The sequence below is a fragment of the Mobula birostris genome, chromosome 4, assembly GCF_030028105.1.
Source record: "Mobula birostris isolate sMobBir1 chromosome 4, sMobBir1.hap1, whole genome shotgun sequence".
Taxonomy (NCBI): Eukaryota; Metazoa; Chordata; class Chondrichthyes; order Myliobatiformes; family Myliobatidae; genus Mobula; species Mobula birostris.
In genome coordinates, this window is record NC_092373.1 from 92,432,821 (window position 1) to 92,458,720 (window position 25,900).

Consider the following 25,900-nt stretch of genomic DNA (forward strand, 5'->3'; position numbering starts at 1 on the left):
TAAAAGTGAGTTTGGCCATGCCACAGTTACATATCTGGGCTATGTGGTAGGCCAGGGCCAACTGGCTCCTGTCGAGGCCAAGCTTCAAGCGATTGCTGAGGCTCCTGTTCCGACAGGCAAGAAACCTTTGGGAAGGATTTTAGGAATGGTTGGGTATTATCGTGAGTTTTGTAAGAACTTTGCTGACATCACTCTCCCCCAACAAAACTCCTGGGGAAGAGTGAAAGATTTGTATGGAATAACCTTTGCAAAGGGGCATTTGAGCACAGGATGACAACACAGGATGGTTTTCAGACGTTCAAAGCACCTGATTTTTCCAAACCATTTTCTATAGCAACAGACGCTAGTGATGAAGCTGCTGGGGCAGTACTGTTACAGAAGGGTGTGGATGACATTGAACACTCAGTAGCTTATTTCTCAAAGAAATTTAATGTGCACCAGAAAAATTATTCAACGGTTGAAAAGGAAGTACTAGCACTTGTTCTGGCCTTACAACATTTTGAGGTCTATGTTCAGAGACCCCAAAATCTCTGTTGCCCAGAGACCACTTCTGGTTTACATGGATTATAATCCGTTGGTGTTTCTAACTAAGATAAGAATAGAAGGTTGTTAAATTGGAGTCTGATATTGCAAGAATGTGACTTAAAAATCAAACATGTGAAAGATACTGACAATATTATAGCCGATTATTTATCCAAATGTTAAGCTGGAAATTGTACATGTTTTTGCTCTGTCATCTGATGATCATAAATGTATTATTTGAAACTCTAATTTACATTTAAAGTAAAAAAAAATGTTTTCCTCTCTCTGAAGGAAGGGGGTGTGACGGGGTCCTGAATTACCCCTATGAACTGTGCTGTTGAAAGAGAGAGGAAGACTAACTTTTGGACTGTCACTTTAAGGCACAGGGGGAGGGGGAACCGAGCAGCTCGTAAGTCGCTATGATGACCGAGGGCAGCATTATTTGATGGACAATCGATGTTATGATTTTTCGGCAGCGTGTTTATACTTCCAAGGACATTTGCCTGCTTGTACATTTCTTACACAGTCAAAGGAAGGAGGAGTTATTTGAATGACAGCTGGTACACGGTACCATGAGATAAATAGGAGGTCAGATGATATAGACCTCAGGCACATGTTTTTGGACACTGAATGAGCTTTGTTGTGCCCACAGAAAAAGTGGGTTTTTGGAGGATCGATCAGGCGGATTGATCAGTGGCTCTTGCAGTACGAAAAGGGATTGACCGGTGGGGAGTTGTCCACATGTCCACCCTTGCCTGGGTTGATGACTCTACCACAGAAAAACGGTCCCCTCTGTTGTGGTCACAGTTGGTGACCTTAAAGGATTTCGGAGGACAACGGGAAGATCGACGGCGTCAGCTCAACTGAAGACTCAAATCTCTCCCTCTCTATCACTACTCAACTCAACACCATGAACTGAACTGAACTTTACTCATTGTTGTAAGACTATTTATTTACCCCTAGACTTGAAGAAGCTCGGTTTTTCATACATACTTCCACACTTAAATATAACCATTGTTAACCTGTTGGATTTACCTACATTTGTATTACTGTATTGCATAGTTACTAATAAATATTATTAGTTAATAGCATACTGGACTCCAAAGTGTTTTCCATTTCTGCTGGTTCTTTAACCCGTTACGGGGTACGTGACAATTTGTTGACATACCAAATCTCTTCAAACTCCTAATGAAGCAAGCTACTGTCTTGCCTTCTTTATAACTGCACCAATATGTTGGGACCAGGTTAGATCCTCAGAGATCTTGACAACCAGGAACTTGAAACTGCTCACTTCTGATCCTTCTATGAGGATTGGTATGTGTTCCTTCGATTTACCCTTCCTGAAGTTCACACTTTCGTCTTATTGACTTTGGGTGTTAGGTTGTTGCTGCAGCACCACTCCACTAGTTGGCATATCTCACTCCCGTACAGCCTCTCGTCGCCATCTGAAATTCTACCAATAGTGGTTGTATCATCACCAAATTTTTGGATGGTATTTGAGCTATGCCTTGCCATACAGTCATGGGTATACAGAGAGTAGAGCTGTGGGCTAAGCACACACCCCTGAGGTGCACCAGGGTTGATCGTCAGCAAGGAGGATATGTTATCACCAATCCGCACAGATTGTTAGGAAGTTGAGGATCAAATGGCAGAGAGGGGTACAGAGGCCCAGGTTCTGCAACTTCTCAATCAGGATTGGGGGAATGATGGCATTAAATGCTCAGTTATAGTCGACGAACAGCATCCTGACATACGTGTTTGTGTTGTCCAGGAGGTCTAAAGCTGTGAGGAGAGCCACTGAGGTTACGTCCACACTAGACCGGATAAATCCGTAACTGAAGCTTTTTCTCTTCGTTTTGACCTTCTGTCCACACTGAAACAGCGTTTTCCTCCCCCGAAAATGGAGCTTTTCTAAAACACTCCAGAGTGTTTAAATCTGAAAACCCTGGTTGGCCATTGTAGTATGTACAGGGTAACCGGCTGATTTTAAAAACGCTGTCATGACGTGCCGGAACAAATAGCGGTGGCAGCGCGGCACTTCATTGTTTTCTTGAACACAACCTCCAACACCACAACAATATCTGACAATAGATGAGTAACAGCCTAATGTAACACTGTATGGAAATACAAGATAACACTGATGCAGACATGTTTTATACATTTAACAAGGTGCTTTATTAATGTATTGCTTGTGCAAACATTCAATAGATGCAATTGTCAATTTTTGCCCAGTAACTCATTTTATTGTACATGTTAAATACAGCAAAATAATACAAAGACATGGCAAAAGTAAAGGCAAACAAATGAGGTAACAGCAAATTTCACTTTTGCCTAGTAACAAGCCTTATTGCATTTAGTTGTAGCTGTCGTCCCTTTCATTGGTGAAGAGACTATGGCTGTAGGAAATGTTTCTGGACAAACATGCACCAAGTCTTTCGTTTGGCAATTTCCTTTTAAGTTTTTCTAGTCTATAACTGGACAAGCGCGCACAAGTACACCGCTTCCTCTTTGCTTGTTTTTTTTGTGTGTCCTGCACATGCCCAGTAGGAGCAGATTCACCTAAATACCCGTTTTAATGTGGACAGAGGTATTTTCAAAAACTCCTGGTGTGGACGCCTATCGTTTTTATGTGAAACTGGCGTTTTCAAAATTATCTGGTCTAGTGTGGACGTAGCCTGAGATTGAGTCTGCCATTGACCTATTGTGGCGATAGGGAAATTGCAATGGGTCCAGATCCTTGCTGAGGCAGGAGTTTAGTCTAGTCATGACCAACCTCTCAAAGCATTTAAGCACTGAATTTGCATTTCTCTCCTTTGTATCTGCTCATCAACTTTCCAAACCTTTGTCCCATAGACTTCTTTCTTCCTAATAGTTGCTCTTCCAGTGTAAAGAGCTCAATTAAAAGGCTAAAAAGGGGAAAGGCAGCTCCAAGGATGTTCTCATTCACTGGCAAGGAAAATGAAAAAACATTCACAACCAAGTTCACCCAGAAGTGCTGGATAGATGATCCACATCGGCTTCCTCCACAAACTCTACCATAACACAAGTCCAAAAATTCAATCCATACCCCATAGTTTTCAAACTGAAAAAATGCCGTGCAGAAATGGAAAGAATGCCAAACTACCAGATAAATAGTACCGAAGACCTGCATTCCAGAGCTAGCTACAGCCCTAGCTAAGGTGACTGAGTAAGGTTACATCAGTGACATGTATTCAATGTGAGTAGAGGAGAAAACAAGAATCACCCAGGTATGTCTTATTCATAAAAAAGTACTAATCTGATTAATATCCAAACATGTCTACTCTCAATTATCAAAATAATGAAGGAGTCATCAAAGCTCTCAAATTCTGCTTACTGATGCTCAGTTTAGATTTCACCACAGCTATTCTGCTTCAGACCTCACTGCAGTCAGATTCAAACATGGACCAAAGATCCAAATTCCAGACACAAGAGCAACTGCCTAAGCCATCAAGGCAGCATTTGACAGAGAGGTGTGTTTCTGGTAAAACTAATAGAAAAGAAGAAAATGTCAATGACTGGATCATTGCACAAGGGAGATGTTGTCAGTCAGAGCTAGAACATGAAAAAGGCCCTCTGGCCCAACAAATCCACACTGACCATTAACCATCCATTTACACATGACCATCTCTGTATTAGTACCCCACATTTTCATCAACTTCTTCTAGACTACTAGGGAGGAGGTCAATTGCAGCAGACCTGAAATATAACAGCAATTAACTAAAGCAATGTTAGGGCACTTTTAATATAAAATTAAACTGCACATACAAGGTATATGTAATACAAAACAGAAATGATCAATTTCATACTTACTGCACTGGTGAGATTGCTTCCCAGTGTACTTATCTCAGCAGTTTGATACTTTGGCACAGTAGGTGATAAATACCTGTGTTGGATGAAAAAAAAGGGGACATTTCAGGATAACAATTCAATGACTTTAGGTTGATGCTCGTCATGGTCTAATGGCAGTTAATGAACTTAGTAACATGGAATAAATAAATTGCTATACAAATTAGGACCAGATCACTCAACCACTCAAGCTTACTCTGCTATTTAACAAGATTAACCTGATCTGATTATAAACACAACCCTACATACCCGACTGCCCATTACCATTTACCCACACGCTTAGCAAAAATGATTTTACCTTGTAATAAAGCATTCTAAAACTCCATAAGCCTGAGTTTCAAAAGGTTGTTTCTCATCTGTCTTAAATGGGTATCCCCTCATTTTAAAACAGTGACTACTAGAACAAAAGAAAAGAAGCAAGCCACCTGAATGCTCAGGCCTACTCCAGGATTTAACACAAGCATAGCAAATTTGCCTTATTATTGTCATATGTACTATTACCTGTTTGCTAAACCTCCCTACCAGCAATAAGGTTCAAGCACAAAACTCAGACCTTCTGTACTTCACTTACTGTACTTCCAATTTCCTCATTTAGATTGAATGCCTTCTGATTCCTATACTAAACTCCATTCCTCAAATTTTTCACCCATTCTCCCAATCAATCCAGGTCCTGCTACAAATATCATTTTCACAGCATGCTCTCCCATCTATATTCACAGTATTGACAAACTTGTTTACTTGCACTCTCCACCAAATCATTAACATAGCAAGTCAATAATTGAGAGCCAAGGATTAATCATTGGAACACTCCACTAGTTACATTCTTCCCCCAGCCTGAAATTTTGAGTACCTCAAATTTTGAGTTTTCAATATGTAGAACAGACATTAAGTTTCAGTTGTAAATTCTCCACAGGAAACCTCAACTCAATATGCAATATGTCAAGACCCCTTAGGACCTATCAACGTCTGAACTCTGCTACGTACAAGACTTTGCTGGCAACCTTTCCACACACTGCCCATCCCAGCTACCAGTCTCAAACACCCTTTCCAAACAGCTTCGGAAACAGTATCTGTGATTAAGTGCAGTTCACCAAAATCATACAAAATGTGGCTATAAACATTACTTCTACACAAAACCGAGGTGCAAGCAACTCAAATTTACATTTGCATTCACTTTAAAGTAGTTACGGAAGCAATGGTTTACAAAAAGCTTTATTAGATGCGCAATTTGCATTCTTGAACTAGGATTTAAGAGCATTCATAAAATTTGTTACAAAGCACTCAAGGAATAATCTGGCAGGGCAATCACCATTTTAGCCAAGGAAATAAGACAAATTTGAAGACAGAATGCCAAGATTAATTGTAGGCAACTGGAGGCATTGTCACTAACAATGAAGTGATTAAACAATGAGGTGCTTACAAATCTAGAACTGAAGAATGCAAAAACTGGCAATAGTGATTAAAGCAGCAAGGATGCAACTGTGAATCTCTTGCAATCTGAACATGATAACTGAAAATTTGATATTGAGGAAACTGGGAAACCAACATAGGTCAACAAGAACAAGAGTGATAGGAGAGCAATGTTCTTAAAAAGTGCAAGGGTTTTAGATCTTAATCAAAGCCAATTGTTAATTAGGGTGCTCGTTTTGATTGCAAATTAGACTTCTTCAAACCGTTAGACTGCTCCTTACCATCTCAGTACAAATGCTGCCAACCCCCATATATATTCTTGCTAACTCGACTTAATTTCCATGATTCACTTGGCTCCTCTGTTAGCTTTGATTCATCAAAAAAAAACTTTGCAGCATGGATCCTTCTTTCTGATCTGAGACTTATGTTCCACTAATCTATGCTGGAGAAGGATGCTGGGCATTAGAGCTTACTTTAAAATTCTCAACCCTCATGTGCAAGTATCCTCACAAACTAGTAATCTTCACAACCTGTACAGATCTGATTTCTTCCAAGATTAGCCTCCTGTACAACTTTCACATTTAAGGTATTACTGGACCTACAACATTCATCCTTAAAACATTAAGATTCTCCTCAAAACCATTCACATCCAAAATGTATTACTTATTTAGTCCTTCTATAGTCCGGGGTATATTCAGTCAAAATTTAATTATGCAGATATCAATCACACTGTTATCACCATTGACTTTACATCCAGTAATACGGGTCATTCTGCCTATAACAAGGTCTAACAGAAGGCACAGTAGTGTATCAGTTAGCGCAACATTATTACTGTGGCAGTGACCTGGATTCAATTGGTTTTGAGGGTCTGTAAGGAGCTTGTACATTCTCTCCGTGGCCACATGGGTTTCCTTCCAAGTTCCAAAGATGTACAGGTTTGTAGTTTAATTTGTCACATAAGTGTACAGTTGGCCCTCCTTATCCGCGAGGGATTGGTTCTGGGACCCCTCGTGGATACCAAAAAATGCGTATGCTCGAGTCCCTTATTCAACCTGTCTCAGTGCGGTGGATCTTAGGACCCAGCAGAACCCCAGACCTTATTTAACCTGTCTCAGTGCGGTGGGCATTAGGACCCGGCAGCGGAGCTCTGAATCCGCAGTGTTTCTGCTCACGAAAATAATCACGATCATGACTGAAAATGAAGTAGAAATAATAAAGCGATCAGAAAGAGGTGAAACTCCATCGGCCCGATTAAAGCTACAATTATTACTAAGCAACGCAGTGGTTTAATTATTCGGGTTTTGGGGTTTTGGGTTTTTGATCCTCCACAACAACCCGGCACGGATGGACAGTGCGCTCAGGAGCACTCTGTCACTGGATCGAACTCGGGAACTTCTGTTCCTGAACCTGGCACTGAAACATATACTAAGACAAACGTTTGACTAACTGACGCTAAATAATACTGGATGTACCTGTTCCGACTTACTTAGTAAGAGAACTTCCGTTTCTTTTCCCCGATCCACGATAACCTACGCACATCCTCCTGTATACTTTAAATCATCTCTAGATTACTTATAATACCTAATACAATGTAAATGCTATGTAAAAGAGTTGTTACACTGCATTGTTTAGGGAATAATGACAAGAAAAAAAAGTCTGTACATGCTCGAACAACAAGTGCTGGAAGAGCACTTCCAAGTTTTCTCGATTCGCGGTTGCCTTTTTTTAAATATAATTTTTTAATTGAGTTTTCAAACTTGGTTACATGGAATAATATCTACCCTCCCCTTAACCCTTTCCTCCGATACATACCCCTACCTAAAAGGAAAGAAATAAGAAGAAGAAAAAAAAAGAAAGAAAGACTGCCTGGATATTGGAAGGTTTCCACATGCTCCATGGGATTCAAAATAAATTTAATATTTATTTGCTTCTTTCCCCAAAGGACCAACATCATTATCTTCGGAGCACCTATATATACACCATCCTATCTTTTGTAAATAAGGGCGCCAAATATTCAAAAATGTATCATATTTATCTCTTAAATTATAAGTAATTTTTTCAAGTGGAATACAGCTAAAAATTTCATTATTCCAACGATCCATACTTAAATATGAATCCAATTTCCAAGTAACTGCAATAGCCTTCTTGGCTACTGCCAATGCAATTTTTATAAATTCTTTCTGATATTTATTCAATTTAAGTTTCGGTTTTATCCCTTCAATGTCACCTAATAGAAATAATACAGGGTTATGTGGAAGTTGAGTCCCAGTAATTTGTTCCAATAGAACCCTTAAATTTATCCAAAAAGGTTGAATTTTGGAACAGGACCAGATTACACCGAAAACATTAATCAGATAAGTTTGAATTTAATCTCTTTATTTTTTGCGGTGTAATACATAATTGATGTAAAAAATTATATTGAGTTGAAACATTTATTGTATTTGTCATACTGTCAAGACAGTCTTGACCAATTTGTTTCATCAATATTAATACTCAAATCCATTTCCCATTTTTGTCTTGACTTGTGGATTCCTTGTTTAAGTGTCTGTTTTTGAATCAGATTATACATAAAAGAAATAAATTTTTAAATTTTTCCTTTTCGAATTAAAGCTTCAATTTCATTAGGTTTCGGCAAAAGCATTGTTTGACCCAGTTTATCTCTTAAATAAGCCCTTAATTGAAGGTAACAAAAGAAAGTGTTATTTGATATTTTATATTTATTCTTTATTTATCCTAGGGGGACCAATATCCTGACGGGGAGATTTGCAAGGGCTACTGAGGTGACTTTAAACTAGAATGGTTGGGGGGTGGGAATCAAATTAAAGAGACTAGGAGCGAGGAGGATAGTTCACAACAGGGAGATGAGAACAAGTGCAGAGAGTCAGAGGGGTGTAAAATGAGGGTAGAAGCATAAGGTAGTAAGGTGAAAAGTAAAAGTGGCAGGCAGGCAAGTCCAGGGCAAAAATCAAAAAGGGCCACTTTTCAACATAATTGCATAAGGGCTAAGTGTGTTGTAAAAGCGAGCCTGAAGACTTCGTGTGTCAATGAAAGGAGCATTCGTAACAAGGTGGATGAATTAAAAGTGCAGATTGTTATTAATGAATATATAGTTGGGATCACAGAGACATGGCTCCAGGGTGACCAAGGATGGGAGCTCAACATTCAGGGATATACAACATTCAGGAGGGATAGACATGAAAGAAAAGGTGGTGGGATAGCATTGCTGGTTAGAGGGGAGATTAACGCAATAGAAAGGAAGGACATTAGCCAGGAGGATGTGGAATCGATATGGGTAGAGCTGCATAACACTAAGGGGCAGAAAATGCTGGTGGGAGTTGTGTACAGGCCACCTAACAGTAGTAGTGAGGTTGGGGATGGTATTAAACAAGAAATTAGAAATGCGTGCAATTAAGGAACAGCAGTTTTAATGGGTGACTTCAATCTACATATAGATTGGGTGAACCAAATTGGTAAAGGTGCCAAGGAAGAAGATTTCTTAGAATGTATGCGGGATGGTTTTTTGAACCAACCTGTTGAGGAACCAACTAGAGAGGCGGCTATTCTAGACTGGGTATTGAGCAATGAGGAAGGGTTAATTAGCAATCTTGTCGTGAGAGGCCCCATGGGTAAGAGTGACCATAATATGGTGGAATTCTTCATTAAGATGGAGAGTGACATAGTTAATTCAGAAACAAAGGTTCTGAACTTAAAGAAGGGTAACTTTGAAGGTATGAGATGTGAATTAGCTAAAATAGACTGGCAAATGACACTTAAAGGGTTGACGGTGGATATGCAATGGCAAGCATTTAAAGATCGCATGGATGAACTACAACAATTGTTCATCCCAGTTTGGCAAAAGAATAAATCAGGGAAGGTAGTGCACCCATGGCTGACAAGGGAAATTAGGGATAGTATCAATTCCAAAGAAGAAGCATACAAATTAGCCAGAAAAAGTGGCTCACCTGAGGACTGGGAGAAATTCAGAGTCCAGCAGAGGAGGACAAAGGGCTTAATTAGGAAAGGGAAAAAAGATTATGAGAGAAAACTGGCAGGGAACATAAAAACTGACTGTAAAAGCTTTTATAGATATGTGAAAAGAAAAAGATTGGTTAAGACAAATGTAGGTCCCCTACAGACAGAAACAGGTGAATTGATTATGGGGAGCAAGGACATGGCAGACCAATTGAATAATTACTTTGGTTCTGTCTTCACTAAGGAGGACATAAATAATCTTACAGAAATAGTAGGGGACAGAGGGTCCAGTAAGATGAAGGAACTGAGGGAAATATATGTTAGTAGGGAAGTGGTGTTAGGTAAATTGAAGGGATTAAAGGCAGATAAATCCCCAGAGCCAGATGGTCTGCATCCCAGAGTGCTTAAGGAAGTAGCCCAAGAAATAGTGGATGCATTAGTGATAATTTTTCAAAACTCTTTAGATTCTAGACTAGTTCCTGAGGGTTGGAGGGCGGCTAATGTAACCCCCGCTCTTTAAAAAAGGAGGGAGAGAGAAACCAGGGAATTATAGACCAGTTAGCCTAACATTGGTGGTGGGGAAAATGCTAGAGTCAGTTATCAAAGATGTGATAACAGCACATTTGGAAAGCGGTGAGATCATCGGACAAAGTCAGCATGGATTTGTGAAAGGAAAATCATGTCTGACGAATCTCTCAGAATTTTTTGAGGATGTAACTAGTAGAGTGGATAAGGGAGAACCAGAGGATGTGGTATATTTGGATTTTCAAAAGGCTTTTGACAAGGTCCCACATGGGAGATTAGTGTGCAAACTTAAAGCACACGGTATTGGGGGTATGGTATTGATGTGGATAGAGAATTGCTTGGCAGACAGGAAGCAAAGAGTGGGAATAAACGGGACCTTTTCAGAATGGCAGGCAGTGACTTGTGGGGTACCGCAAGGCTCAGTGCTGGGACCCCAGTTGTTTACAATATATATTAATGACTTAGATGAAGGAATTAAGTGCAGCATCTCCAAGTTTGCGGATGACACGATAAGCTGGGTGGCAGTGTTAGCTGTGAGGAGGATGTTAAGAGGATGCAGGGTGACTTGGATAGGTTAGGCGAGTGGGCAAATTCATGGCAGATGCAATTTAATGTGGATAAATGTGAGGTTATCCACTTTGGTGGCAAGATCAGGAAAACAGATTATCATCTGAATGGTGGCCAATTAGGAAAAGGGGAGGTGCAACGAGACCTGGGTGTCATTATACACCAGTCATTGAAAGTGGGCATGCAGGTACAGCAGGCGGTGAAAAAGGCGAATGGTATGCTGGCATTCATAGCAAAAGGATTAAAGTACAGAAGGGAGGTACTACTGCAGTTGTACAAGGCCTTGGTGAGACCACACCTGGAGTAATGTGGGCAGTTTTGGTCCCCTAATCTGAGGAAAGACATCCTTGCCATAGAGGGAGGACAAAGAAGGTTCACCAGATTGATTCCTGGGATGGCAGACTTTCATATGATGAAAGACTGGATCGACTAGGCTTATACTCGTTGGAATTTAGAAGATTGAGGGGGGATCTGATTGAAACGTATAAAATCCTAAAGGGATTGGACAGGCTAGATGCAGGAAAATTGTTCCCAATGTTGGGGAAGTCCAGAACGAGGGGTCACAGCTTGAGGATAAAGGGGAAGCCTTTTAGGACCGAGATTAGGAAAAACTTCTTCACACAGAGAGTGGTGAATCTGTGGAATTCTCTGTCACTGGAAACAGTTGAGGCCAGTTCATTGGCTATATTTAAGAGGGAGTTAGATATGGCCCTTGTGGCTAAAGGGGTCGGGGGTACGGAGGGAAGGCTGGTACAGGGTTCTGAGTTGGATGATCAGCCATGATCATACTGAATGGTGGTGCAGGCTCGAAGGGCCAAATGGCCTACTCCTGCACCTATTTTCTATGTTTCTATGTTTAATTGTTCAAATGACATCAATATACCTCCTTCATAACAGTCTCCTATACATCTAATCCCTTTTTGGTACCAATTATGTAAAAGTTGATTATCCATTGTAAAAGGAATAAGTCTGTTTTGAATCAAAGGTCTCCTTGCTAATAAAGATTTCTTTATTTCATCATCAACATTTATCTTATTCCATAGATCAATCAAATGTTTTAATATAGGAGATTCTTTCTTTTCCCATAGCCATTTAGATTCCCATTTATATATAAAATCTTCGGGTGCATTTTCTCCTATCTTATCTAATTCTATTCTAATCCATGCTGGTTTTCGTTCATCAAAAAAAAGATGCAATAAATCTAAACGCAAACAACAGGAATTCTGCAGATGCTGGAAATTCAAGCAACACACATCAAAGTTGATTTGCTTTATAATAATTCTTAAAATTTGGAAGTTGTAACCCTCCTAACTCAAGTTTCCATGTCAATTTTTCCAACGATATTCTTGACATCTTAACCTTTTCAAAGAAATTTCCTCACACATTTAACTCTTGAAAAAATTTCTGTGGCAGTTGTATTGGTAGTGTTTGAAAATAATTCTGTAATCTAGGACATATATTCATTTTTACAGCATTGACTCTACCCACTAATGTTATTGGTAATATCATCCATTTTTCAAGATCTTCTTGAATTTTTTCCAATAGTGGTAAATAATTAAATTTATATGAATTCTTTATATCATTATCAAGTCTTATACCTAATTACTTTATACCATTTATCGGCCATCTAAATTGGGTTGCTAAACGATATTGACTATAGTCTCCTTCAGAAAGAGGTAAGATTTCACTTTTATCCCAATTTCTTTTATACCCTGATACTTCCCCATATTCTTCCAATCTAGAAGATAGTTTACATAACGAATGCAGTGGGTTTGTTAAATAGATTAAAACATCATCAGCAAATAAATTAATCTTATATACCTCCTGATTAACTCTAAAACCCTTACTATCTGAATCAATTCTAATTAATTCTGCTAATGGTTCTATCGCCAATACAAATAAAGCAGGTGATAATAGACAACCTTGTCTAGTTGACCTTTTTAACTGGAATGGTGTTGAAATCTGACTATTTGTCACTACTTTAGCGTTAGGACTAGTGTTTAAGGTTTTAATCCAGTTTATAAAAGGTACTCGTAACCCATATTTTTCTAATACTTTAAATAAAAAATCCCATTCCAATCTATCAAATGCTTTTTCTGCATCCAAGGCTACTATCATACTCATTTCCTCCCTCTTTTGTGCCAAATGAATTATACTAAGTAGCCGAGTTACATTGTCTGCCGATTGTCTATTTTAAATAAATCCTGTTTGAACCATATGTATTAATTTTGGTAAATATTTAGATAATCTACTCGATAAAATTTTTGCTATTATTTTATAATCCGTGTTCAACAAAGAAATAGGCCTATATGATGCTGGTTTTAAAGGATCTCTCTTTTTTTGGCAATACTATTATAATCACCGTCGAGAAAGATTCTGGAGAAAGGAGAAATTAATAAATCTTTAAACTTTTTCTAAAATTTAGGTGGAAAACCATCCTTTCCTGGAAATTTATTACTTTGAAGTGACCCTAAAGCTTCTTCAACCTCTTTTAATGTAAAAGGCTTATCTAATCCCTTCTGTTCTTCCGAATTCAATTTTGGAAGAGTTATTTGTGATAAAAAGCTCATTAACATCGTTTTGTGATTCCAATTGATATAATTCAGAGTAGAAACTTCTAAATGTTTCATTAATTTCTGAAGTTTTATAAGTAATTTTATTTGCACTTGTTCTAATTGCACTTATCGTTTTGGAAGCCTGTTCTGTTTTCAACTGCCAAGCAAAAATCTTGTGTGATCTCTCACCTAACTCATAATACCTTTGCTTAGTTCTCATGATTGCTTTTTCCGTTCGATATGTCTGAAGCGTATTATATTGTAACTTCTTATTGACAAGTTGTCTTCGTTTTTCTTCTAACATGTCTTTGAGATTCTTTTTCTAATTTTGTAATCTCTTTTTCCAATTGGTCTAGTTCTACCATATATTCCTCCTTAATTTTAGACATATAACTTATTATCTGACCCCTCAAATATGCTTTCATCGCATCCCATATTACAAATTTATCATCAACTGAATGAGAGTTTGTATCCAAAAAAAATTGGATCTGTTTTTTCATAAAATCACAAAAATCTTGACGTTTTAATAATATTGAATTAAATCTCCTTATCAGTCATTATTATTGTCATCAATAAAGGAGAATGATCTGACAATATTCTCGCTTTATATTCCATATTTTTCACTGTCTTGAATATTCATTGATAATGGAAAAAATCTACCCTTGAGTAAGTTTTATGTCTATTAGAATAGAACGAATAGTCTCTTTCTTTGGGGTTAATTCTTCTCCATATAGCAATCAAATTTAAATCTTTCATTGATGATAAGGTTAGTTTTACTACTTTCGATTTTGTAACAGCCTTGGTTGATCTAAGACTGGGTCTAGACAAAAGTTAAAGTCTCCAACTATTAATATTTTATCATGTGCATCAGCCAAATTCAAAAAGGCTTCTTGTATAAATTTTGCATCATTTTCATTTGGTGCATAAATATTCATGAGAGTCCATAATTCAGAAAAAAATTGGCAGTGTATAATCACATATCTCCCCACAGAATCAGTTAGTACATTTTGTATTGTAATTGGTAACGTTTTATTGATCAAAATTGCTACTCCCCTCACTTTTGAATTAAATGAAGTTGCAACAACACTTCCCACCTCGTCTCTCTTTAATTTCTGACGTTCTGTTTCTGTTAAGTGTGTTTCCTGCAAGAAGGCTATATCTACCTTCATTTTCTTAATGTGTGTTAAAATGCATTTTCTTTTCACCGGTCCGTTAACCCATTAACATTAAAGCTCAAAAAACTCAATAAGTTAGTCATTATTCTTAACAAAATTACTCCAATCTAAAACATCACTTAACATCTCAACTCTCATAGTTCCTTTAAACTTCACCATGTTGTTATGTGTTTCCCCCCAGTCATCCAGGCAGAAAGAAATAAAAGATAGATAAAATATGAAAAGAAAAATAACAAAATACCCCCCTACTAATGTTGTGAGTGAAAAAAACCACAACATTACCCCCCTTTATTTTGCTGGTCATGGCTGTCGCCACAATTGCACACATGAATCCCGTAGCGATTGGTATTTCTTCCAGCGCCCCCCTAACAAAAAAAATTATATATATATAAAAAAATTAATGTCACTATTCCCAACTAATATTCCTCAAACTTTTACATTTCTTCCCCTCTATCATATAATTAATAATATATTTATATATTCTTCCACCTTTAAAAATCCACCAAGTCTATTCCCTGTCCCAGCCTTCATCTTTAATCCATCTCGCTCTCCTAGATTTCTTCTTGTGTCTGGTGAATATTCAAAGATTCTCGCACAAACTCCTCCACCATCCGGTAATCATTAGATCTCTTTTCTCTGCCAGCCAAAAAAATCTTCAAGGTTGCAGGATAGCGCAGTGTAAATTGATAACCATGATCCCATAGGACTTTTTTCACTGGGTTGAATTTCTTTCTTCTCTTCAAAAGCTCATAACTTATGTCAGGGTAGAAAAAAATTTTGTTCCCTTCTATCATCAATGGCCCTTTTCTATACTTGGCAGCTTGAGCAGCTGTCTGTAGAATTCTTTCTTTGCCTTGAAATCTTAAACATTTTATTAAAATTGATTGCGGATTTTGGTTGTGTTGTGGTTTTGATCTTAGAGCTCTATGTGCCCGTTCAATTTCAATTGACCGATCTCCCTCTTCCATTTGCAAATTTTCCGGGATCCATCTTTGAAAAAATTCTATTGGATTATCTCCCTTTATACCTTCTTTAAGACCAACAATCTTAATATTATTTTGCCTACTAAAATTTTACAGCACATCCACTTTTTCCCCACAACCGATTTCTTTCCATTTTCCAGGCAAGAACATCATTTTCTGTCTTTTCCACTCTATCGTTGGTATCCTCCATTGTTCTTTCCAACTTTTGAAGTTTCTTATCCGTTTTCTCCTGTCCTTTCATAGCTTTATCATACCTAATCTTCATGTTTTTAACCTATTTTTATTCTTTTTAATTCAAGCATTAAAGTCTCCCTTGTCTCCACGATATCCTTTACTTTTAATCTCTTCTTGTTCTTCTTCCTCCTCTTCTTCATCTGTATTCTCCGGGGAATCCAATTCTGACTCCAAGTCACTTTCACTTTCAGTGGCAGTCGGTTCCTGTAGTTCAACTTGTACCGATTTGCGCATGCCTACTTCTTTACGCATGTGCAATTCCCGCTTCTTCTTCCCAGAGACCACTGCCATTGCCCCATTCTTCAATGCCAGGGATAAAATGTCTCCTCCGAAGGAGATCCAACCTGAGCCCGAGGTTCCATCGCTGTAGTAGGCCCTTTTTGCTTCCCATCTCGTGGTGTCATCAAAATGGCAGTCTTCTTCTGTTTCTGTTTATGAGACATGTCAAGACTATTTTATGATTAGTTTATAAGTAGTTTTCAAAAACTATTTATTAACTTTTCTTCGTTTAAATGGTACTTTGCTGATTTTTTACGGGACAGCTGGATTTCCACGTCTCAAGTCTACATCATCACATGACGTCCCCAATTCGCAGTTGGTTGAATTCGCGCATGCGGAACTCGCGGATAAGGAGGGCCGACTGTAATTGGGCAGCATGGACTCATTGGGACAGAAATGTGTTTATTCATTTAGCTGTATCTCTAAATCAATAAACACATTTCTATAACATGAACTGGCAGGGAACATTGTTTGCATTACGCAGGCCACATTGGTTATAGCACAACCAGGAAAATCTGCTTAAATTGGTACTTCAAGTGAATTTCTATAACATCAGAATTTCTTAGCAAACTACTGTAATTATTTTATTATCGAATTAGATGTATACTTAGGTTAAAATAAAATGGCACCCAAATAATTAGATTGAGGACACTCAGTCCTCGTTTCATTGTCATTTAGTAATGCATGCATTAAGAAATGATACAATGTTCCTCCAGTATGATATCACAGAAACACAAGACCGACCAAGATTAAAACTGACAAAAACCACATAATTATAACATATAGTTACAACAGTCAAAGCAACACCGTAACTTGATAAAGAGCAGACCATGGGCACGGTAAAAAACAAAGTCTCAAAGTCCCAACAGCCCATCATCTCACCCAGACGGTAGAAGGGAGAAAATTCTCCATGCCATGAGCTTCCAGCGCCGCAAACTTGCCGATGCAGCATCCTGGAAGCACCCGACCACAGTCCAGCTCTGAGTCCGTCCGAAAACTGCGAGCCTCTGACCAGCCCTCCGACACCGAGCATCATCTCTGCCGAGTGCTTCGACCTTGGCCGCCAAGCAACTGGCAAAGCAAAGGATTCCGGGCCTTCCCCTCCGGAGATTTCGGATCATACAGTAGCGGCGGCAGCGAAACAGGCATTTCAGAAGTTTCACCAGATGTTCCTCCGTGCTCTCACGTCTGCTTCCATCAAATCAGAATTGTGCACGGCATCCTAATTACATTTTTGTTCTTTGATTGCTCTTAGTCAAAGATAATCCCACATATATGAACTGCCCATTCAATGATCTTTAAACCACAGCTGTTTAAAGGCATGTTAGATTTATAAAGAATACTTACATAGATGCAATGAAAACATCACATAGAAACATAGAAAATCTGCTCTTCGGCCCACAAAGCTGTGCCGAACACGTCCTTACCTTAGAAATTACCTAGGGTTACCCATAGTCCTCTATTTTTCTGAGCTCCATGTACAATGTCCAGGAGTCTCTTAAAAGACCCTATCGTATCCACCTCCACTAACTTCGCCAGCAGCCTATTCCACATTTAAACTCTCCCCAATAGCCTTAGCAAACCTCCCCGCCAAGATACTGATCCCCCGGGATTCAAGTGCAACCTGTCCTTTTTGTACAATCACATTGCATCTGCCTTTACTATTTTATATAACAAATTGAAAACTTAATATAAATAATCTCAAAGTTTAAAAAAAACACAGCAGACATCTACTACATAATCAACAGCAAGTGAGCTGCCCAATTCAGAACCCAAAGTTCCTCTTGAATTAAAACAGAAGAATCAGAAGTGTGCAAAAGTGATCCATGTGATTGGGTTAACCCCATTACACCTCTACTTGCCTTTGTATACTTTCTATATTACTTGGGTTATGTGCTGTCAATTTGATTCCTTTGGAGATGGATGAATTAAACTTTGAAGAAACAGATTTTGTGTATCCACCCATGGTTTTGGAAGCAGTCCCATACATCAAATTCTGCAAAGTATAAAAGGTAAAAAGAACACCAAATAAAATTAATTAAGGGCAATTATTTTCCTTCTTTGTTCATAGCACTTTTACCCACAAACAATTCTTCCATTGTTGCACTGGAATACTGTGCTATGATTTAGCATCTAAGAAAGGATATGCATATCTTGCAATGGCAATTAAGGCTACTAGTTTAATTTCTAAAATGGAGGATTTCCATAATGAGTTGATAAGAATAGACGCAATCATATTGAAATGTTATTCTGAAGGGGTACAGTTCAAGCATAGCAGATGATTTAGACCTAATTAGGAGGGCAAATATTTTGGGACATTTCTCCGTCTGAAAGACTATGTAAGTTTTTCCATTCAGTGCTTATGCACCCGAGCCACAAAATCATGGGAGGCCACAGGTCAGCAGACGCTCTCCGTGAAAGGACAAAATTCAAGTAGTCACTCTGCTCCATGCTGACGGAAGAAGTTTTTGAAATTCTAAAATTTATGTGATTATTGGTGTGGACTGTAGTTTATATCAGTCTCCTTCAGTTTTTTGTTTTCTTTCTTATTTGTGATATGCAGGCTTCCCCCGCTATCCGAATGTAGAGCGTTCCTATGAAACTGTTCGTAAACCGAAATGGCGTAAAGCGAAGCAGCAATTACCACTAATTTATATGGGAAAATTTTTTGAGTGTTCCCAGACCCAAAAAATAACCTACCAAAGCATACCAAATAACACATAAAACCTAAAATAACATTTTAACATATAGTAAAAACAGGAATGACATGATAAATACACAGCCTATATAAAGCTGAAATAATGTACAGTGTAGTTTCACTTAACAGAATTGGGAAGTTTGAGCCAAAATCAATTTGTCCAAAAAAAATCGTCATGTACACGCATTCACACGTCACGCATGCGCACACGCCTGCCCGCGCGAGGATTCATGGTCCTGGTAGTCTTTCTCGGGGTAAACACAAATTTAAAGCGAGCGTCTTTTTTTGTAAAAGTGAAAATCCTCTTTCGGTTAACGAAAACAGGTACTAATGTAGGTCTTTCGTAAAAGTGAAATGTTGTAAAGACAACGTTCGAAAAACGGGGGACACCTGTGTTAGTTTTTGTGTGAGAGAGGGTATGGGGTTTTGGGGTCTGGTGTTCTTGTTGGTGTTTTTCCATGTGGAGAACCTATTAAGTTTGTCTTCCAGAAGCACAGGGCGGGTGTTCTAACTGCCATTTTCTGGGTGGGCAATCTGTTAGATTTTGTGCAAAAAAGGGGTAGGAGCATTTGTGGTTTGTCAGTTTGTTTCTTTTTCATGCGGTGGGTGGGGGGGGGAGAAGGGCTAAGATGTCTTTTCTTTCATCGATGGTTTTTCTGTATTTGTTGGCTCATTAGAAGATGAATCTTAGAATGGTATTCTGCATACATAACATGAACCTTAGGTTCTCTTCCAGCTATATACAACCAGCAATTTATTCCAAGGTTAACGGCTGCATGGTGTACTAGACTTTTCTAGCATTCAAAACTTACACTTCCATCCTTAAAAGTAATAAATCAATTGAGACCAATTAGTTCAAACTATAAATACATATAGGCTTCTCCATAAATAGTTACTTACCACTTCCTCACTCAATAACTTAGCTAGCTGTTCATCTCTCTTTAGTTGATCTTCCATCTCTTTCTTCTTTTGTGTCAGATACATTTGCTGCTCTTGTTCTTCTGCCAAAAGCTTCTGAATAAAATCCTCACTTGCTCTGTGTTCCTCCTCTTCACGAGCACGACGCTCTTCCTTCAGCTGTAATCGAGTACATTTACTCATGTGGAAACGGTCTTTAATATACAATCAATCATGAACACTAGCATTCATTTCTCATTATTGCATAACTGAGAACATACGAGTACTATTATTGCATTGCACCCACACAAATTTATTGATTTTTTTTAAAATCAGAAGACATTACAATGGACTCAAGAAGCAACTCCCTGCTTCTCACCTTACTGATCTGCTCTTCATATTCTTGGCGCAGCTCACCAGGTTTGCATAGTTGAGGTGGTGGGCCCAATCTGTTAACTGTAAAAAAAAATGCAACAGGTTGATCAGTAATGTCTACTGTATTACTCATTGATACAGATAATTGTTACTTCTTACTAGAGAGGTGAACAGGAATACTTCAAGACAATACTCGTCATACACGTTCGAAAGACAAGCAGGGACCATCGTCCAACAACTTAAGTTTAAAAAAAAAATCTGTGACAAGACAATTTATCCAATATCCAAGCACAAGCTGAAAACCAAATCTTATTTAATGTATTGTTTGGCTTTGGTACAATATTTAGTGTAGCCACATCATCTTGTAGCACAGTTACAAATTGGCAGATATGAGATGTAGGGACATCACGGAGTCGTGGTTGAAAGAAGATCACAGCTGGGAGCTTAGCATCCAAATATACACATCATATCAAAAGGACAGGCAGGTGGCCAGAGGCAGTGGGCGCAATGTTGGGTTTAAAAAAAAAAAAGAGAATTTAAATCCTCAGAAATAAGCAGCATAGGATCAGAAGTTGTAGAATCTTTGTGGGTAGAATTCAGGACCTTGATGGGAATTATCAGTAGCCAGAATGTGGGTTACAAATGAGAGGGCGGGCAACATTACAATGATCATGGGGGATTTCAAAACACAGGTAGATTGGGGAAAACTTATCAGGCTGGTGCTGGATTTCAAGAGAAGAAATTTGTGGAATGCCTCCAAGATCGCTTTTTAAGAGCAGCTTGCAGTCAAGCCCACTAGGGAAAAGGTAATTCTGGATTAAGTGTTGTGTAATGAACCACGCTGATGAGCAAACTTAAAGTAACGAAACCTTTTAGGAGGCAGTGATCTTTATATTATAGAATTTACCCTGCAGTTTAAAAACAAGCTAAAATCAGATGTATCAGTATTACAGTCGAGTAAAGGCAACTACGGGGCACAAGAAAGGAGCTGGCCAAAGTTAATTGTAAGGGGAAAGTAGCAGGGATGATGGTACAGCAGTAATAACTAGTTTCTGGGAGTAATTTGGAAAATACAGAATTAATTCATTCCAAAGCAGCAGCATTCTAAGGGAGAATGAGACAGCCATGGTTGATGAGGGACCAAACAAAAAAAAAATGCAAAAGAGAAGGCATACCACAGAGCAAAAATTAGTGGGAAGTCAGAGGATTGAGATGCTTTAAATAAATCAATAGAAGGCAGCTAAAAAGCAATAAGGAGAGAAAAGATGAAATATGAAGGCAAACTTGCCAATAAAACAGGATACCGAAAGAGTAAAAGAGGTGAGAGTAGATATCAGATCATAGGCAAATGACAATGGAAAGGTAGTGATGGAAAACAAAGAAATGGCAGATGAACTTAATAAGTATTTTGCATCAATCTTCACTGTGGAAGACACCGGTATGCTAGAAATCTGAGTGTCGGAGTCAGAATTGAATATAGTCACTAAAACTAAAGTGCTTGGGAAGCTGAAAAGTGACCTGGACTAGATGGACTAGACACCAGATTCTGAGAGAGACTGCTGAAGAGATTAGCAGTAATCTTTAAAGAATCACTAGATTTTGCAATGGTGCTCGAGTAGAAAATTGTAAGAAACGAGGAAGGCAAAAAAAAAAAAACAAACAAGAAATTACAGGCCATTTAGCCTGATGCCAGTGGTTGGGATGATGTTGCAGTCCATTATTAAGGATGAGGTTTCCGGGTATTTGGATGCACATGATATATTAAGCCAAAGTCAGCATGGTTTTCTTAAGGGGAAATCTTGCCTGACAAACCTGTTGGAATTCTTTGAGGCAAGAGACAAAGGAGAGTCAGTGGACATTGCTTATTTGGACTTTCAGAAGGCCTTTGACAAGATACTAGTATGGACAGGAGGGATGGGGGAAGGGAGGAAGAAATTACCACAAAATAAAGAAATTTATGTTCATGAGATCAGGTTGGAGACTACACAGATAGAGTATGAGGTATAGCTTCTCCAGTCTTTGGCGTCGTTATGGCTCTAGAGGCAGAAGTGGCCAGACATGTTAGAGAGGGACTGGAAATGAAATGGCTGTCCACCAGGAAATCTTGTGTTTTGCAGTTGACAGCACAAAGGTGCTCAATAAAAGGTCCCCCAATCTAAATTGGGACTCAATGATGTACAGGAGGCCACATGGTGGGGGGGGGGGGGGGGAGGAGTACTCATACAATTACGACCCCAATCCTGACAGCCTCACCTGGAAGGACTGCTTAGGAACGGTAGTGGTGTAGGGACAGGTGTAGCACTTGTCACGGTTATAGGGAGTGCCAGGAGGGAGATCGGTGAGGAAGAATGAGTGGACAAGGGAGTCACAAACAGCGATACCTAGAGAAAGCAGAGAGTGGTGGTGAAGGAAAGAGGTGCTTAGTGGTCAGATCCCATTGTAGATTGCAGAAATTACATAAAAATGATGTCTTTGCTGGACAGGGAAGCTCATGAGGTGGTAGGTAAGGACAAGAGGAGTCCTATCCCTGTTATGACAGTGGAAGAATGGAGTGAGGGCAGATGTGGAGAAAGTGAGAGGAAAATAAGAGGCAGCATCAATGGTGGTGGAAGGGGAACTCCGTTCTTTGAAAAAGGAGGACATCTCAGATTTTCTAGAACAGAAAGCCTCATCCTCAGAACAGATGCAGCAGAGACAGGGGAACTGAGAATAGGGAATATCGAGTGGCAAGGTGGACAGAAGGCACAGTTTTAAGGTGCTTGGAAGTAGGTACAGAGGAGATGTCAGGGGTTAGTGTTTTTTTTTAAAACGCAGAGAGTGGTGAGCGTGTGGGATGGGCTGCCGGCGACGGTAGTGGAGGCAGATACAATAGGGTCTCTCAAGAGGCTCCTGGATAGGTACATGGCGCTTAGAACAATAGAGGGCTATGGGTAATCCTAGGTAATTTCTAAAGCAAGTACGTGTTCAGCACAGCATGGTGGGCCAAAGGGCCTGTATTGTGCTGTATGTTTTCTATGTTCTATAACTGAGTCAGCAGGTTTGTAAAACATATCAGCAGATAGTCTGTCTTAAGAGGTCAAGAAAGGGGACAGCGGTGTCAGAGATGGACTAAGTAAATTTGAGGGCAGGGTGGAATTTATTAGCAAAGTTATGAAATTGTCAGCTCAACATGGCTGCAGGAAGTAGCACTAATGCAGACATCAATGTAGCACAAAAAGCATTGGGGAGCACTACCAGTGAAGGTTTGGAATGTGGACTGTTCTACACCTGAAAAAGAGAGCCCTGCATGCCTGGGCCTGTGTAGATGCCCTTGGCTACACCTTGGGTCTGCAGAAAGTGGGAGGAGCCAAGAGAAATTGTTGAGGGCCATGATCTTTGGTGGGGTTTTGTTCAAGGGGGAGGAAAGAGGAGCAGTTTTGGGCCTCATATCCTAGTCATACTTTATTGATCCCGGGGGAAATTGGTTTTCGTTACAGTTGCACCATAAATAATAAATAGTAATAGAACCATAAATAGTAATATCTAAATTGTGCCAGTAAATTATGAATTAAGTCCAGAACCAGCCTATTGGCTCAGGGTGTCTGACCCTCCAAGGGAGGAGTTGTGAAGTTTGATGGCCACAGGCAGGAATGACTTCCTATGACGCTGTGTTGCATCTCGGTGGAATGAGTCTCTGGCTGAATGTACTCCTGTGCCCACTCAGTACATTATGTAGTGGATGGGAGACATTGACCAAGATGGCATGTAACTTGGACAGCATCCTCTTTTTCAGACACCACCATCAGAGAGGATGCACAGGCCTTGGAGAGTGTCCACCTCCCTTTGGTGCTCCTCCCCTTTCTTCCATGGTCTTCAGTCCTCTCCCATCAGGTTTCCCCTTCTGCAGTTCTTTATCTCTTTCACCAATCAACTTCACAGCTCCTTACTTCACCACCTCCCCCTCTCCCAGTTTCACTTATCACCTTGTACGCCTTCCTCTCCTCGCCTTCTTTCTTTGACTTCTCATCTCTTTTTTCCAGTCCTGATGAAGGGTCCCAGCCCAAAACGACAACAATTCACTCTTTTCCATGGATGCTGCCTGGCCTGCTGAGTTCCTCCAGCATTTTGTGTGTGTTACTTTGATTTTCACCATCTGCAGATTTTCTCTTGTAGGTGATAGATGGAGACAGCAATAAAAAGCAGATGGAGCCAGGGGAGGGTAAAAAGTGGAGAAAGTTGCTGGTTGGTGATAAGTAGAACACAAATGCTACCAGAACAATAATCTGATAAATGAGGTGGTAAGTATAGGAATGTTATTGTCACATGTACAAAAATATAATGGAAAAACTGCCATGCATACAACAAAATATGTTGCTGCAGTTTCAGAGAATCTGCATTGCAGATAAACAAAGTAGAGGCCATAACGGGGGTATAGTGGGAGAATTCATGAGAAAGACGAAAATACGAGGACAACTTGGCACATACTAACCCAAATATAGAACACAAAGCCCTATTATGTTTCACGTAAATGGCAAGTTACAATATAAAACAGTCACCAGTACAGTTATGAAATAAAGTACAGCAGGCTGTGTTATATTGTAAGGAAAACAACAATTTACGCAAGAGATCTTTCATCAGAACAGGGAAAGCCAAAGTAGTTCGAATAGGACCTCAGATAAAGACCATTGAAAAATTTTGGCTCATGCACGTCACCGGGTCTAAAATAATCGCACTTTTATCAGCTGCACAAGACTTGAATTATTAGTACTGTATTAAGTTTTTTAAAACAATAAACAGTGAGGGAAAGGGGAGGGAGTTTATTTATTTCGCCCATATTGCCGTTGTTTTTAATTTTTCGACAGCCGCTCACCTTCGGCCGGCTCCTGGACGTGGCCCCGCGGGAACTGCTGGCGGATGCGCTGCTCCAGCTCAGTGTTGACCAGGCCGCCGCGCCGGACCTGGGCCCGCACCCAGTTGGAGAGGCGGCGACGGCACATTGGACAGTTGAGATTGCTGATCTCCACCGTCTGCTGAAAGCAGCTCCGGCAGAACGAGTGGCCGCACGGCGGCGTGACCGGCTCGTCCAGCAGCTCCTGGCATACCGGGCAGATACACTCGGCCAGACTGAGGACTGGAGGCGGGCCCCGGGCCTCCGTTTCAGCGCTGCAGCCCTGTTTGTTGTGTCTCATTGTGACCGATCGGGCTTCCATGTAGTTCCGATGTGGGATTCAACGCGCGGCTGTTACGCCTAGTTCCATTTAAGACAGCGAAGGGATTTTTTTCCCCTCACAGCAAGCGCCAAACGATTCTCCTCAAGAGCTCTACCTCATAGCTTTGAAATACCCCGCCTGCGCGCGTAACTTCGCAATGCGGCTGCGCAGGACTTCGGTTAACCGACTCGCCCGCTGAAACCGTGTGCGGCTGCGCAGTGCCGCTGCGTCCTTCCCGTTCTGCGCGACTGCGCAGTGCCGCTGCGTCCTTCCCGTACTGCGCGACTGCGCAGTGCCGCTGCGTCCTTCCCGTTCTGCGCGACTGCGCAGTGCCGCTGCGTCCTTCCCGTACTGCGCGACTGCGCAGTGCCGCTGCGTCCTTCCCGTTCAGCTTTTCGAACGGCGACTGTGCCGTAGTGCCAACTCTCTCATTGGAGTCGGGAACTCGTAGGTTCGTGGCTGACTTCATTTAGTCAAAAGTTTAAAGTAAATTTATTGTCAAAGTGCGTATAAAAGAGGACCCTACCGAAAATCCTGGCAATTCTGGACAATGTTTCTCACCTTGGCTGAACGGAGGAGCACTTTTAGTAATAGACAATTGCGCTGCTCCAAAGAGCATTTTATGAGTTCTCTCTATAATGAGTCAACCTAC

The 25,900-nt window shown here is 40.0% G+C and overlaps 1 protein-coding gene across 1 annotated transcript in view; it reads right to left on the bottom strand.

Annotated features, from left to right (window-relative positions):
• The window catches only part of rnf168 (ring finger protein 168), a 30,198-nt gene extending 4,760 nt beyond the window's left edge, over window positions 1-25,438 (bottom strand). The window contains exons 1-5 of the mRNA XM_072255753.1: window positions 24,909-25,438; window positions 20,064-20,140; window positions 19,688-19,864; window positions 17,952-18,085; window positions 4,354-4,426 (exon numbers count right to left, since the gene is read on the bottom strand). Coding sequence (XP_072111854.1) covers window positions 4,354-4,426; window positions 17,952-18,085; window positions 19,688-19,864; window positions 20,064-20,140; window positions 24,909-25,248 — 801 coding nt within the window. The 5' untranslated portion in view covers window positions 25,249-25,438. The remainder of the gene's footprint in view (window positions 1-4,353; window positions 4,427-17,951; window positions 18,086-19,687; window positions 19,865-20,063; window positions 20,141-24,908) is intronic.
• Window positions 25,439-25,900: the final 462 nt, after the last annotated feature.